Source organism: Camarhynchus parvulus, unplaced genomic scaffold, assembly GCF_901933205.1.
Source record: "Camarhynchus parvulus unplaced genomic scaffold, STF_HiC, whole genome shotgun sequence".
Classification (NCBI taxonomy): domain Eukaryota; kingdom Metazoa; phylum Chordata; class Aves; order Passeriformes; family Thraupidae; genus Camarhynchus; species Camarhynchus parvulus.
The window spans coordinates 67,069-82,884 of NW_022148567.1; the positions used below are offsets into that span (position 1 = coordinate 67,069).

At 46.6% G+C, this 15,816-nt stretch overlaps 2 protein-coding genes across 2 annotated transcripts in view; one reads left to right on the forward strand and one right to left on the reverse strand.

The window, feature by feature from the left end:
* The window catches only part of LOC115916937 (maltase-glucoamylase, intestinal-like), a gene marked incomplete at its 5' end in the record, with an annotated part of 68,730 nt that extends 66,672 nt beyond the window's left edge, over positions 1-2,058 (forward strand). The window contains 2 exon segments of the mRNA XM_030970675.1: positions 1,058-1,159; positions 1,996-2,058. Of these exon segments, the coding sequence (XP_030826535.1) occupies positions 1,058-1,159; positions 1,996-2,058 (165 nt within the window).
* Positions 2,059-4,771: 2,713 nt separating this feature from the next.
* LOC115916938 (phosphoribosylformylglycinamidine synthase-like) overlaps positions 4,772-15,816 on the reverse strand; it is a gene marked incomplete at its 5' end in the record, with an annotated part of 56,907 nt that continues 45,862 nt past the window's right edge. The window contains 3 exon segments of the mRNA XM_030970676.1: positions 4,772-5,118; positions 6,687-6,854; positions 13,716-13,850. Coding sequence (XP_030826536.1) covers positions 4,772-5,118; positions 6,687-6,854; positions 13,716-13,850 — 650 coding nt within the window.

Sequence of the window (15,816 nt, forward strand, 5' to 3'; positions counted from 1 at the left end):
AATAGTAACAAGTAAATAATAAGTAATAAATAATAGGTAATAAATAATAAATAATAAATAAAATGAATGGTAAATAATGAATAATAAATAATAAATAAAATAAATAGTAACAAGTAAATTATAAATAATAATCTGTTTATAAAATAATTTTTATTTACCATTTATATTTATATATTTAAATTCCTTTATATTAATAATTTATACAATCTTTTATTAGAAATTATAATTTCCAAATTATGAACTCTAAATTATTTAAAAAATATAAAATTATTGAGAATATATCCGTTATTTATTCAAATTTATGATTTTTTTTAATATTTATTGTATATATATATATTTAGGTGTATATTAATCATTTTTATTAATATTATTGTAATTTATATAATAAATTCATATAAACTTATACAAATAATTTAATATTATTAAATACTTTAATATTATTATTTCTCATTTCTAATACAATTTATTCTTTATTTACCCAAAAAAAATCAAATTAAAAAGAAAAAAAATAAGAAAAAAATAAGAAAAAAATAAGAAAAAAGTAAGAATTTTGCCCATTTTACAAAAATCACCAATTTTTTATTTTTTTCTCCCATATTCTAGGTGCTACTACACTGAAAACAAAAAGGGTTTAATCATACAAAAAAAAATATTTTTGGGATTTGTGAGGGGGGATGGATGACATTGCTAAAACAACAAACAAACAAAAAGTGGGTTTGGATGGGTTTTTAGGTAATAAAAATGTGAAAAAAAAAATTTCGGGCTGGAGAACCCCGTCCCCTGAACTCCACGCAGCGCCCCAAAAAAAGAGGAATTTTGGAGGGGAAAGTTGGAAGAAAATGGAATTATAGGAAATAATATAAGGACCCAAATTGCCTAAAATTTACAAAAATTAAAATTTTGGGGGTCATGTGACTCCGGCCCCGTCCCCTGCTCGCTCGCCATCGAGCACGACCCACAAAAAAAGGTGAATTCCGGCGATTTTGGGCAATTTGGGGTTTTGGGGAAATTGGGGGAAAGTGATAAATTGAATTATTAGGAAATAATATGAGATAAGGACCCAAATTTGCTGAAATTCACAAAAATTAAAATTTCCGGGTCGCATGACTCCGGCCCCGTCCCCTGCTCGCTCGCCATCGAGCACGACCCACAAAAAAAGGTGAATTCTGGTGATTTTGGGCAATTTGGGGGAAATTGGGTTTTTTGGAGGGAATTGATAAATGGAATTATTAGGAAATAATATAAGGACCCAAATTGCCTAAAATTTACAAAAATTAAAATTCTGGGGGTCACGTGACTCCGGCCCCGTCCCCTGCTCGTTCGCCATCGAGCACGACCCACAAAAAAAGGTGAATTCTGGTGATTTTGGGCAAAAATATAATATAATATAATATAATATAATATAATATAATATAATATAATATAATATAATATAATATAATATAATATAATATAATATAATATAATATAATATAATATAATGTAATATAACAAAACATAATATAAATGTATATTTAAGTATTTATAATAAAAGGTTAGGAAATGCAATTATATTTATAATTATACATTAATACATTTAATATGATTGATATTTTTTAATTGTATCTATATAAGTATATTTAATTATATAATTTTAATTATTTTAGAATTATATCTTCTAACATTATACCAAAAAATTATTATATTACGTTATATTATATTACATTATATTATATTATATTATATTATATTATATTATATTATATTATATTATATTATATTATATTATATTATATTATATTATATTATATTATATTATATTATATTATATTATATTATATTATATTACATTTATTTTATTTTATTTTATTTTATTTTATTTTATTTTATTTTATTTTATTTTATTTTATTTTATATTAATTTTTGTTTTATTTCTTTATTTTGTTGGTTTTTTTCCCTTTAATTTTGTAATTTTTCTATTTTGTTTAATTGCATTTATTTTTATTTCCCCCCAAGGTGCTGAGGATCACACAGCTGGAGCTGGAGCTGGGCAGGAACTACACCCTGAAATGGGGCTAAAAACCCCAAAATTGGGATTTTCTCACCTCCGGAAATGATTTCCTGAATTTTCTGCCTCTCCTGCTCCTTAAAATAAATTTAATTAGTTCCACAACTTTAATTCCATTATGATTGAATTATTATTAACTTATTATGAATTAAAATGTATATTTCATATATAATATAAAATATTATATATTACTATATTATATAATATAATATTAATACTATACAATAATTATATATAATTATTATAATTATTCCAAATACATGTATAAATTTTATTATTATAAATGAGATTATTATTCTATTATTTACGTAAATTACCTAATTACCTTTTAAATTATTATTAAATTGTTATTATAAATTAGGCTTAGTTATTTTAAATTAAATTATAAATGAAATTATTGTATTTAATTACTTAAAATACCTAATTACCTTGTAAATTATTATTAAACTGTTAATATAAATTAGGTTGAGTTATTTTACATTAAATTATAAATGAAATTATTGTATTAAGTTAATTAAATTACTTAATTATCCTTTAAATTATTATTAAATTGTTATTATAAATTAGGTTGAGTTATTATAAATTATAAATTAAAATATTGTATTGAGTTATTTACTTAAATTACTTGATTGCCCTTTAAATTATTATTACATTTATATTATAAATTAGGTTGATTTATGATAAATTAAATTATAAATGAAATTATTGTATTAATTAATTAAATTACCTAATTACCCTTTAAATTATTATTAAATTGTTATTATAAATTAGGCTTAGTTATTTTAAATTAAATTATAAATGAAATTATTGTATTAATTAAATTACTTAATTTCCCTTTAAATTATTATTAAATTTATATTAAAAATTAGGTTGAGTTATTATAAATTAAATTATATATGAAATTATTGTATTAAGCTATTTTCTTGAATTACTTAATTACCCTTTAAATTATTATTAAGTTTATATTATAAATTAAATTATAAATGAAATATTTGTATTAAATTAATTACTTAAATTACTTAATTACCCTGTAAATTATTATTAAATTATTATAATAAATTAGGGGTTTAGTTACTATAAATTAAATTATAATTATGTATTTTATACATTCTAATTAGATAAATTAGTATAAATTAAGTTATTATTATAATGAGTTATTTAATTAAGTGGGAGGGGTGGGGGAGGGCGGCCCCGCTGTCCCCTCCCCCCTTTCTGGCCCCGCCCCCAATGACATCATCCAGTAATCACTCATGAGTCGTTAATGAATCCGTTAATTAAGAGCACTTTATTCATAATTACAGGCCACGCCCCCTCCACGGGGGGGTCAAGGGGTCACCGGGGGGGGTCAAGGGGTCAATCAGGGGTCACTCAGGGGTCAGGTGGTCACTCAGGGGTCACTGGGGTGGTCAATTGGTCAGTTGGTCACTCAAGTGGTCACTCAGGGGTCAGGTGGTCACTCAAGTGGTCACTCAGGGGTCACGTGGTCACTCAAGTGGTCACTGATGGGTCAGTTGGCCAGTTGGTCACTCGGGTGGTGACTCAGGTGGTCAGTTGGTCACTCAGAGGTCAGGTGGTCACTCAAGTGGTCACTGAGGGGTCATTTGGTCACTTCAGGGGGTCAGCTGGTCACTCCATCGGTTACTGAGTGGTCAGTTGGTCACTGAAGGGTCAGTTGGTCACTGCAGGGGTCAATTGGTCGCTCGGTTGGTGACTTGGGTGGTCAGTTGGTCACTGAAGGGTCAGTTGGTCACTGGATGGTCAGCTGGTCACTTGGGTGGTCACTCAGGGGTCAGATGGTCACTCAGGGGTCAGCTGGTCACTTGGGTGGTCACTCAGGGGTCAGTTGGTCACTTGGGTGGTCAGGTGGTCAGTTGGCCACTCGGGTCACTCGGGTGGTCAGTTGGTCACTAGCTGGTCAGTTGGTCACTCAGGCATCACTCGGGTGGTCAGTTGGTCACTAGTTGGTCAGTTGGTCACTAGAGGGGGGGGGGTCAGTGAGTGGTCAGTGGTGGTCACAGAGGGGTGGTCAGTGAGTGGTCAGCTGGTCACTCAGCGGTCGCTGAGTGGTCAGAGAGTGGTCAGTCAGTGGTCAGTGGTGGCCAGTGTACCCAGGGGTGGTCACTCAATGGTCAGTGATGGTCAGTGTCACAGAGGGTTGGTGAGTCGGTCACTCTGCGGTCACTCAGTGGTCACTGAGTGGTCAGTGAGTGGTCAGTGATGGTCAGTCAGTGGTCAAGGAGTGGTCAGTGGTGGTCAGTGTCCCCAAGGATGGTCACTCAATGGTCAGTGAGTGGTCAGTGATGGTCAGTGAGTGGTCAGGGGTCTCTTCTGGGGGTTGGTCAGTGTCACAGAGGGGTGGTCAGTGATGGTCAGTGGTGGTCAGTGATGGTCAGTGATGGTCAGTGATGGTCAGTGAGTGGTCAGTGATGGTCAGTGAGTGGTCAGTGATGGTCAGTGATGGTCAGTGAGTGGTCAGTGATGGTCAGTGATGGTCAGTGATGGTCAGTGAGGGTCAGTGATGGTCAGTGAGTGGTCAGTGGGTGGTCAGTGTCACAGAGGGGTGGTCAGTGAATGGTCAGTCGGTCACTCAGCGGTCAGTGAATGGTCAGTGGGTGGTCAGTGTCAGAGGGGATGGAATGGTCAGTCGGTCACTCAGCGGTCAGTGAATGGTCAGTGGGTGGTCAGTGTCAGAGGGGATGGAATGGTCAGTCGGTCACTCAGCGGTCACCCAGCGGTCACTCCTCCCCCTGCGGCCACCGCAGGCACCACTCCAGCGCGTTCCGGAACATTCTGAGCCAGGGCCCGTTGCCGGCCTTGCTCCGGCCGTCCGCGGCCGCCGTCCGGCCGGGCCAGGGGCAGTGCCAGGCGCGCACTGACCGCTTCGGGGGTGCGGCATGGCCGCCAGGTGCCGCCGCAGGGCGACACCAGCGCGGCCACGCCGCGGCCGGAGCCGTTGGGGTTCAGCGGGTAGCGCTCGGTGGGCTCGCCGCGGTCATCGACGTAACGCAGCGCGGCCAGGCCGGAGCGGACACAGCGGTCAAGCGCCGAGGGCGGCCGGAACTGGAAACGGCCTGGGGAAACCAGTTAGAGACCAGTTAGAAACCAGTTAGACCAGTTAGAGACCAGTTAGGGACCAGTTAGAAACCAGTTAGAGACCAGTTAGAGACCAGTTAGACCAGTTAGAGACCAGTTAGAGACCAGTTAGAGACCAGTTAGAGACCAGTTAGAGACCAGTTAGAGACCAGTTAGACCAGTTAGAGACCAGTTAGAGACCAGTTAGACCAGTTAGAGACCAGTTAGAGACCAGTTAGAGACCAGTTAGAGACCAGTTAGACCAGTTAGAGACCAGTTAGGGACCAGTTAGAAACCAGTTAGAGACCAGTTAGGGACTGGTTAGACCAGTTAGACCAGTTAGAGACCAGTTAGAAACCAGTTAGAGACCAGTTAGAGACCAGTTAGAGACCAGTTAGAGACCGGTTAGAGACCAGTTATGGACCAGTTATGGACCAGTTATGGACCAGTTAGAAACCAGTTGAGACCAGTTAGAGACCAGTTAGAGACCAGTTAGAGACCGGTTAGAGACCAGTTAGACCAGTTAGAGACCAGTTAGAGACCAGTTAGAGACCAGTTAGAGACCAGTTAGAGACCAGTTAGAGACCAGTTAGAGACCAGTTAGAGACCAGTTAGAGACCAGTTAGAAACCAGTTAGAGACCAGTTAGAGACCGGTTAGAGACCAGTTAGAGACCAGTTAGAAACCAGTTAGAGACCAGTTAGAGACCAGTTAGAGACCGGTTAGAGACCGGTTAGAGACCAGTTAGAGACCAGTTAGGGACTGGTTAGAGACCAGTTAGACCAGTCAGAGACCAGTTAGAGACCGGTTAGAGACCGGTTAGAGACCAGTTAGAGACCAGTTAGACCAGTTAGAGACCAGTTAGAGACCAGCCAGAGACCAGTTCCAGATCAGTTCCAGCCCAGTTCCACCAGTTAAACCAGTATCCCCAGTATAACCAGTACTCCCAGTATAACCAGTACTCCCAGTATAACCAGTTTACCTTCCCCATGCGCCACCCACACCCCCAGCCGCGCCCCCTCCATGCCCCAGTATAACCAGTATAACCAGTATAACCAGTATAACCAGTACTCCCAGTATAACCAGTATAACCAGTATAACCAGTATAACCAGTATAACCAGTATCCCCAGTACTCCCAGTATAACCAGTATAACCAGTATAACCAGTATCCCCAGTACTCCCAGTATAACCAGTATAACCAGTATAACCAGTTACCCTCTCCATGCGCCACCCACACCCCCAGCCGCGCCCCCTCCATGCCCCAGTATAACCAGTATAACCAGTATAACCAGTATCACCAGTATAACCAGTATAACCAGTATAACCAGTACTCCCAGTATAACCAGTACTCCCAGTATAACCAGTTACCTTCCCCGTGCGCCACCCAGACCCCCAGCCGCGCCCCCTCCATGCCCCAGTATAACCAGTATAACCAGTATAACCAGTATAACCAGTATCCCCAGTATAACCAGTATAACCAGTATCACCAGTATAACCAGTACTCCCAGTATAACCAGTATAACCAGTATAACCAGTATAACCAGTATCCCCAGTATAACCAGTTTACCTTCCCCGTGCGCCACCCAGACCCCCAGCCAGCCGCGCCCCTCCATGCACCAGACAGCATCAGCGCGCCGCGCCCGACTCCAGCGACCGGTGACGGACCACTTCAAGCGGCCGGACGCGTTCCGCTCCAGGGCCACCGCGGGGACAGGGCCACCACCGGGGCTGTCACCTGTGACGGGACATGGCACCAGAGTGTCACCAGGGGGTCACCAGGGGGTGGGGACACCTTGGGGACATCCAGGGCCACCGCGGGGACAGGGCCACCACCGGGGCTGTCACCTGTGACGGGACATGGCACCAGAGTGTCACCAAAGTGCCACCAGGGCGGTGGCATTGAGGGGACATTGAGGGGACACCTTGGGGACAGCCCAGGGCCACCGCGGGGACAGGCCCTGGGGTGGTGTCACCTGTGATGGGACATGGCACCGAGGGTCACCAAAGGGTCACCAGGGGTTGGGGACATCACAGGGACACCTTGGGGACAGTCCCGGGACAGCAACCCCAAAGGGACAGAGTTGGGGACACTGCTGGGGACACCTTGGGGACATCCAGGGCCACCGCGGGGACAGGGCCACCGGGGCTGTCACCTGTGACGGGACATGGCACCGAGGGTCACCAAAGTGCCACCAGGGCGGTGGCATTGAGGGGACATTGAGGGGACACCTTGGGGACAGTCCCGGGACAGAAACCCCAAAGAGAAACCCCAAAGGGACAAAGTTGGGGACACCTTGGGGACATCCAGGGCCACCGCGGGGACAGGGCCACCGGGGCTGTCACCTGTGATGGGACATGGCACCAAAGTGTCACCAGGGGTTGGGGACATCCAGGGGACATCGAGGGGACAGCCACAAAAGAGAAACCCCAAAGGGAAACCCCAAAGGGACAAAGTTGGGGACACCTTGGGGACACCTTGGGGACACTTCTGAGGACACGGCCACCGCCACCAGGACGGTGGGGCTGTCACCTGTCACAGGAATGTCACCAGAGTGTCACCAAGGGGGTGGACACAGTCAGGGGACACCTTGGGGACAGGAACCCCAAAGGGACAGAGTTGGGGACACTGCTGGGGACACCTTGGGGACATCCAGGGCCACCGGGGCTGTCACCTGTGACGGGAAATGTCACCAAAGTGTCACCAGGGGGTCACCAGGGGTTGGGGACACCTTGGGGACAGCCCTGGGACACCGCGGGGACAGGGCCCGGGGAGGTGTCACCTGTGATGGGACATGGCACCAAAGTGTCACCAGGGGTTGGGGACACCTTGGGGACATCGAGGGGACAGCCACAAAAGAGAAACCCCAAAGGGAAACCCCAAAGGGACAAAGTTGGGGACACCTTGGGGACACTTTTGGGGACACCATCACCCCCACCAGGACCGTGGGGCTGTCACCTGTCACGGGAATGTCACCAGAGTGTCACCAAGGGGGTGGACACAGTCAGGGGACACCTTGGGGACAGGAACCCCAAAGGGACAAAGTTGGGGACACGTCTGGGGACACCTTGGGGACATCCAGGGCCACCGGGGCTGTCACCTGTGACGGGACATGGCACCAAGGGTCACCAAAGTGTCACCAGGGGTCACCAGGCCTTGGGGACACCTTGGGGACATCCAGGGCCACCGCGGGGACAGGGCCACCGGGGAGGTGTCACCTGTCATGGGAAATGTCACCAAAGTGCCACCAGGGCGGTGGCATTGAGGGGACATTGAGGGGACACCTTGGGGACAGTCCCAGGACAGGAACCCCAAAGACCCAAGTTGGGGACACATCTGGGGACACCTTGGGGACACCACCACCCCCACTTGGACCACGGGGCTGTCACCTGTCATGGCAATGTCACCAGAGTGTCACCAGGGGTCACCAGGGGTTGGGGACATCGAGGGGACACCTTGGGGACAGGAACCCCAAAGGGACAAAGTTGGGGACACGTCTGGGGACACCTTGGGGACATCCAGGGCCATGGTGGGGACAGGGCCACCGGGGCTGTCACCTGTGACGGGACATGGCACCAAAGTGTCACCAGGGGGTCACCAGGGGTTGGGGACACCTTGGGGACATCCAGGGCCACCGGGGCTGTCACCTGTGACGGGACATGGCACCAAAGTGCCACCAGGGGGTCACCAGGCCTTGGGGACACCTTGGGGACATCCAGGGCCACTGCAGGGACAGGGCCACTGGGGCTGTCACCTGTGACAGGACATGGCACCGAGGGTCACCAAAGTGCCACCAGGGCGGTGGCATTGAGGGGACATTGAGGGGACACCTTGGGGACAGCCCAGGGCCACCGCGGGGACAGGGCCACCGGGGCTGTCACCTGTCATGGGAAATGTCACCAAAGTGCCACCAGGGCGGTGGCATTGAGGGGACATTGAGGGGACACCTTGGGGACAGTCCCGGGACAGCAACCCCAAAGGGAAACCCCAAAGGGACAAAGTTGGGGACACCTTGGGGACACCTTGGGGACATCCAGGGCCATCGTGGGGACAGGGCCTGGGGAGGTGTCACCTGTCATGGGAAATGTCACCAAAGTGTCACCAGGGGGTGAGGACACCTTGGGGACATCCAGGGCCACTGCGGGGACAGGGCCACCACTGGGGCTGTCACCTGTGACGGGACATGGCACTGAGGGTCACCAAAGTGCCACCAGGGCGGTGGCATTGAGGGGACATTGAGGGGACACCTTGGGGACAGTCCCGGGACAGGAACCCCAAAGGGAAACCCCAAAGGGACAAAGTTGGGGACACCTTGGGGACACCTTGGGGACACTTCTGAGGACACCGCCACCGCCACCAGGACCGTGGGGCTGTCACCTGTCACGGCAATGTCACCAGAGTGTCACCAAGGGGGTGGACACAGTCAGGGGACACCTTGGGGACAGGAACCCCAAAGGGACAAAGTTGGGGACACCTTGGGGACACCTTGGGGACATCCAGGGCCATGGTGGGGACAGGGCCACCGGGGCTGTCACCTGTGACGGGACATGGCACCGAGGGTCACCAAAGTGCCACCAGGGGTTGGGGACACCTTGGGGACACCTTGGGGACAGGAACCCCAAAGGGACAAAGTTGGGGACATGTTTGGGGACAATTTTGGGGACACCATCACCTCCACCAGGACCACGGGGCTGTCACCTGTCACGGGAATGTCACCAGAGTGTCACCAAGGGGTCACCAGGGGTTGGGGACATCACAGGGACAGCGAGGGGACACAGATGACACAGGTGACATTGAGGGGACATTGGGGCAACACACACAGGTGACACAGGTGACACAGGTGACATTGAGGGGACATTGGGGTGACATTGAGGGGACATTGGGGTGACACAGGTAACACCAGTGACACTGAGGTGACCCCTGTGATACAGGTGACATTGAGGTGACACAGGTGACACAGGTGACACAGGTGACATTGGGGTGACACAGGTGACATTGGGGTGACACAGGTGACACACAGGTGACACAGGTGACACACAGGTGACATTGGGGTGACATTGGGGTGACATTGAGGTGACACAGGTGGCACAGGTGACACCATCAGATGGAGATGCTCTCAGTGACACAGGTGACACAGGTGACATTGGGGTGACACAGGTGACACACAAAGGTGACACAGGTGACACACAGGTGACATTGAAGTGACACACAGGTGACACCCAGGTAACACACAGGTGACACCCAGGTGACACAGGTGACACAGGTGACACAGGTGACACCGAGGTGACACAGAGGTGACACACAGGTGAAAGAGGTGACATTGAGGTGACACAGGTGACATTGGGGCGACACACACAGGTGACACAGGTGACATTGAGGTGACACAGGTGACATTGGGGTGACACACAGGTGACATTGAGGTGACACACAGGTGTCACTCACCTGTCCCCACCCATCCCAGCAGCGCCATCAGCTGGCAGCCGTTGCACACGCCCAGGCTGAAGGTGTCACACAGGTGACATTGGGGTGACACAGGTGACACAGGTGACATTGAGGTGACACAGGTGACACACAAAGGTGACAGGTGACACAGGTGACACAGGTGACATTAGGGTGACACAGGTGACACAGGTGACATTGAGGTGACCCACAGGTGTCACTCACCTGTCCCCACCCATCCGAGCAGCGCCATCAGCTGGCAGCCGTTGCACACGCCCAGGCTGAAGGTGTCACACAGGTGACATTGGGGTGACACAGGTGACATTGAGGTGACATTGAGGTGACCCAGGTGACATTGAGGTGACACACAGGTGACACACAGGTGACCCACAGGTGTCACTCACCTGTCCCCACCCATCCCAGCAGCGCCATCAGCTGGCAGCCGTTGCACACGCCCAGGCTGAAGGTGTCACACAAGTGACATTGAGGTGACACAGGTGACATTGGGGTGACACAGGTGACACAGGTGACACACAGGTGACACAGGTGACACACAAAGGTGACATCAGGGTGACACAGGTGACATTGAGGTGACACAGGTGACATTGGGGCGACACACACAGGTGACATTGAGGTGACACAGGTGACACACAAAGGTGACATCGGGGTGACACAGATGACCCAGGTGACACAGGTGACATTGAGGTGACACAGGTGACACACAAAGGTGACAGGTGACCCAGGTGACACAGGTGACACCCAGGTGACATTGAGGTGACACAGGTGACACACAAAGGTGACACAGGTGACATTGAGGTGACATTGGGGTGACACACAGGTGACACAGGTGACATTGAGCTGACACAGGTGACATTGAGGTGACACAGGTGACACACACAGGTGACACAGGTGACCCAGGTGAGCCAGGTGTCACTCACCTGTCCCCACCCATCCCAGCAGCGCCATCAGCTGGCAGCCGTTGCACACGCCCAGGCTGAAGGTGTCACACAGGTGACACAGGTGACATTGAGGTGACACAGGTGACATTGGGGTGACACAGGTGACACAGGTGACACACAGGTGACACAGGTGACACACAAAGGTGACAGGTGACACAGGTGACACAGGTGACCCACAGGTGACATTGGGGTGACACAGGTGACACACAGGTGACACAGGTGACATTGGGGTGACACAGGTGACATTGAGGTGACACAGGTGACACAGGTGACATTGGGGTGACACAGGTGACACACAAAGGTGACAGGTGACCCACAGGTGACACAGGTGACCCAGGTGAGCCAGGTGTCACTCACCTGTCCCCACCCATCCGAGCAGCGCCATCAGCTGGCAGCCGTTGCACACGCCCAGGCTGAAGGAGTCCCCATGGGCCGGGTGTGACACAGGTGACACAGGTGACATTGGGGTGACCCACAGGTGTCACTCACCTGTCCCCACCCATCCGAGCAGCGCCATCAGCTGGCAGCCGTTGCACACGCCCAGGCTGAAGGTGTCACACAGGTGACATTGGGGTGACACAGGTGACATTGAGGTGACATTGAGGTGACCCAGGTGACATTGAGGTGACACACAGGTGACACACAGGTGACCCACAGGTGTCACTCACCTGTCCCCACCCATCCCAGCAGCGCCATCAGCTGGCAGCCGTTGCACACGCCCAGGCTGAAGGTGTCACACAGGTGACATTGGGGTGACACAGGTGACACACAAAGGTGACAGGTGACCCACAGGTGACATTGAGGTGACACAAGTGACCCACAGCTGACACAGGTGATATTGAGGTGACACAGGTGACATTGGGGCGACACACACAGGTGACATTGAGGGTGACACAGGTGACACAGGTGACATTGAGGTGACACAGGTGACACACAAAGGTGACATCAGGGTGACACAGGTGACATTGAGGTGACACAGGTGACACAGGTGACATTGGGGCGACACACACAGGTGACATTGAGGTGACACAGGTGACACACAAAGGTGACATCGGGGTGACACAGGTGACATCGGGGTGACACAGGTGACATTGAGGTGACCCAGGTGACACAGGTGACATTGGGGTGACACAGGTGACACACAAAGGTGACAGGTGACCCACAGGTGACACAGGTGACACCCAGGTGACACAGGTGTCACTCACCTGTCCCCACCCATCCCAGCAGCGCCATCAGCTGGCAGCCGTTGCACACGCCCAGGCTGAAGGTGTCACACAGGTGACATTGAGGTGACACAGGTGACATTGGGGTGACACAGGTGACACAGGTGACACACAGGTGACACAGGTGACACACAAAGGTGACAGGTGACACAGGTGACACACAGGTGACACACAGGTGACATTGAGGTGACACAGGTGACACACAGGTGACACAGGTGACATTGAGGTGACACAGGTGACCCAGGTGACATTAGGGTGACACAGCTGACATTGAGGTGACCCACAGGTGTCACTCACCTGTCCCCACCCATCCCAGCATGGCCATCAGCTGGCAGCCGTTGCACACGCCCAGGCTGAAGGTGTCACACAGGTGACATTGGGGTGACACAGGTGACACAGGTGACATTGAGCTGACACAGGTGACATTGGGGTGACACAGGTGACCCACAGGTGACACAGGTGACACACAGGTGACACAGGTGACATCGGGGTGACACAGGTGACATTGAGGTGACACAGGTGACACAGGTGACATTGGGGTGACCCACAGGTGACACTCACCTGTCCCCACCCATCCCAGCAGCGCCATCAGCTGGCAGCCGTTGCACACGCCCAGGCTGAAGGTGTCACACAGGTGACATTGGGGTGACACACAGGTGACACAGGTGACATTGAGGTGACACAGGTGACATTGGGGTGACACAGGTGACATTGAGGTGACACAGGTGACATTGGGGTAACACAGGTGACACACACAGGTGACACAGGTGACATTGGGGTGACACACACAGGTGACACAGGTGACATTGGGGTGACCCACAGGTGTCACTCACCTGTCCCCACCCATCCGAGCAGCGCCATCAGCTGGCAGCCGTTGCACACGCCCAGGCTGAAGGTGTCACACAGGTGACACAGGTGACATTGGGGTGACACAGGTGACACAGGTGACATTGGGGTGACCCACAGGTGTCACTCACCTGTCCCCACCCATCCGAGCAGCGCCATCAGCTGGCAGCCGTTGCACACGCCCAGGCTGAAGGAGTCCGGCCGCGCGCGGAAGCGCTCGAGCTCCGGGCGAACTCGGCCGTTGAAGAGGACGGAGGCGGCCCAGCCTTGGGGCGAGAAACGGGGAAATCCCCCAAGGTTGGGGCGTTTGTTAGGATGGGATTGTTTTTGAATTTTTGGGGGGTTTTAAAAATATTTTTTGCGGAATTTTGGAGATTTTTAATGGATTTTTTGGGGAATCTTTAAGGATTTTTTGGGGATTTTTTCTGATTTCAAACAAAAATTTGGGGATTTTTTTGGAGATTTTTAATGGAATTGTGGGGATTTTTTGGGGATTTTTGGTGGAATTTTTTAGGACTTTTTAAAAATTTTTTGGGATTTTAAAAACATTTTTTGGGGGATTTTTTTTGAGATTTTTATTGGAACTTTTTGGGATTTTTTGGGATTTTATTTTTTGATTTTTTGGGATTTTAAAAACATTTTTGGGGGATTTTTTGGAGATTTTTAATGGATTTTTTGGGGATTTTTGGGGTTTTTTGGTGAAATTTTTTAGGATTTTTTAAAAATTTTTTTTGGATTTTAAAAACATTTTTTGGGGATTTTTTTGGAGATTTTTAACAGATTTTTTGGGGTTTTTTGTGGAATTTTTGGGATTTTATTTTTTGATTTTTTGGGATTTTAAAAACATTTTTTGGGGATTTCTTTTTGAGATTTTTAATGGAATTTTGGGGATTTTGGGGGGTTTTTGGTGGAGTTTTTTAGGATTTACTTTTTAATTTTTGGGGATTTTAAAAACATTTTTTGGGGATTTTTTGGAGATTTTTAATTGAACTTTTTGGGATTTTTGGGGGTGTTTTTTGGGATTTTTTGTGGAATTTTTTAAGATTTTTTAAAAATTTTTTTTGATTTTAAAAACATTTTTTGGGGATTTTTTGGAGATTTTTAATTGAACTTTTTGGCATTTTTTGGGGTTTCTTTTGTGGATTTTTTGGGACTTTATTTTTTGATTTTTTGGGATTTTAAAAACATTTTTTGGGGATTTGTTTTCGAGATTTTTATTGGAACTTTTTGGGATTTTTGGGGGATTTTTGGTGGAATTTTTTAGGACTTTTTTAAAATTTTTTGGGATTTTAAAAACATTTTTTGGGGATTTCTTTCCGAGATTTTTAATGGAATTTTGGGGATTTTTGAGAGGTTTTTAGTGGAATTTGTTTGGATTTTATTTTTTAATTTTTTGGGATTTTAGAAACGTTTTTTGGGGGATTTCTTTCGGATTTTTAATGGAATTTTGGGGATTTTTGAGAGGTTTTTAGTGGAATTTGTTTGGATTTTATTTTTTAATTTTTTTGGGATTTTAGAAACATTTTTGGGGATTTTTTTGGAGAATTTTAATGGAATTTTTGGGATTTTTGGGGGGTTTTTTGTGGAATTTTTTAGGATTTTTTTAAAATTTTCTTGGATTTTTTAAACATTTTTTGGGGATTTTTTTTGAGATTTTTATTGGAACTTTTTGGGATTTTTTGGGATTTCTTTTGTGGATTTTTTGGGATTTTATTTTTTGATTTTTTGGGGATTTTAAAAACATTTTTGGGGGGGATTTCTTTGGGGGTTTTTTGTGGAATTTTAGGATTTATTTTTTGATTTTCTGGGGGATTTTTTCGGATTAAAAAAACCGTTTGGGGGATTTTTTTTGAGATTTTTAATGGAATTTTTGGGATTTGTTGGGGTTTTTTTGTGGAATTTTTTAGGATTTTTTAAAAATTTTTTGGGGATTTTAAAAACATTTTTTGGGGATTTTTTTGGAGATTTTTAATGGAATTTTGGGGATTTTTTGGGGGTTTTTGGTGGAATTTTTTAGGATTATTTTAAAATTTTTTGGGATTTTAAAAACATTTTTTGGGGATTTCTTCTCGAGATTTTTAATGGAATTTTGGGGATTTTTTGGGGTTTTTTGGGATTTTTTGGGATTTTAAAAACATTTTTTGGGGGAATTTTTTTGAGATTTTTAATTGAACGTTTTGGGATTTTTTGGGGGTGTTTTTTGGGATTTTTTGGGATTTTATTTTTTGATTT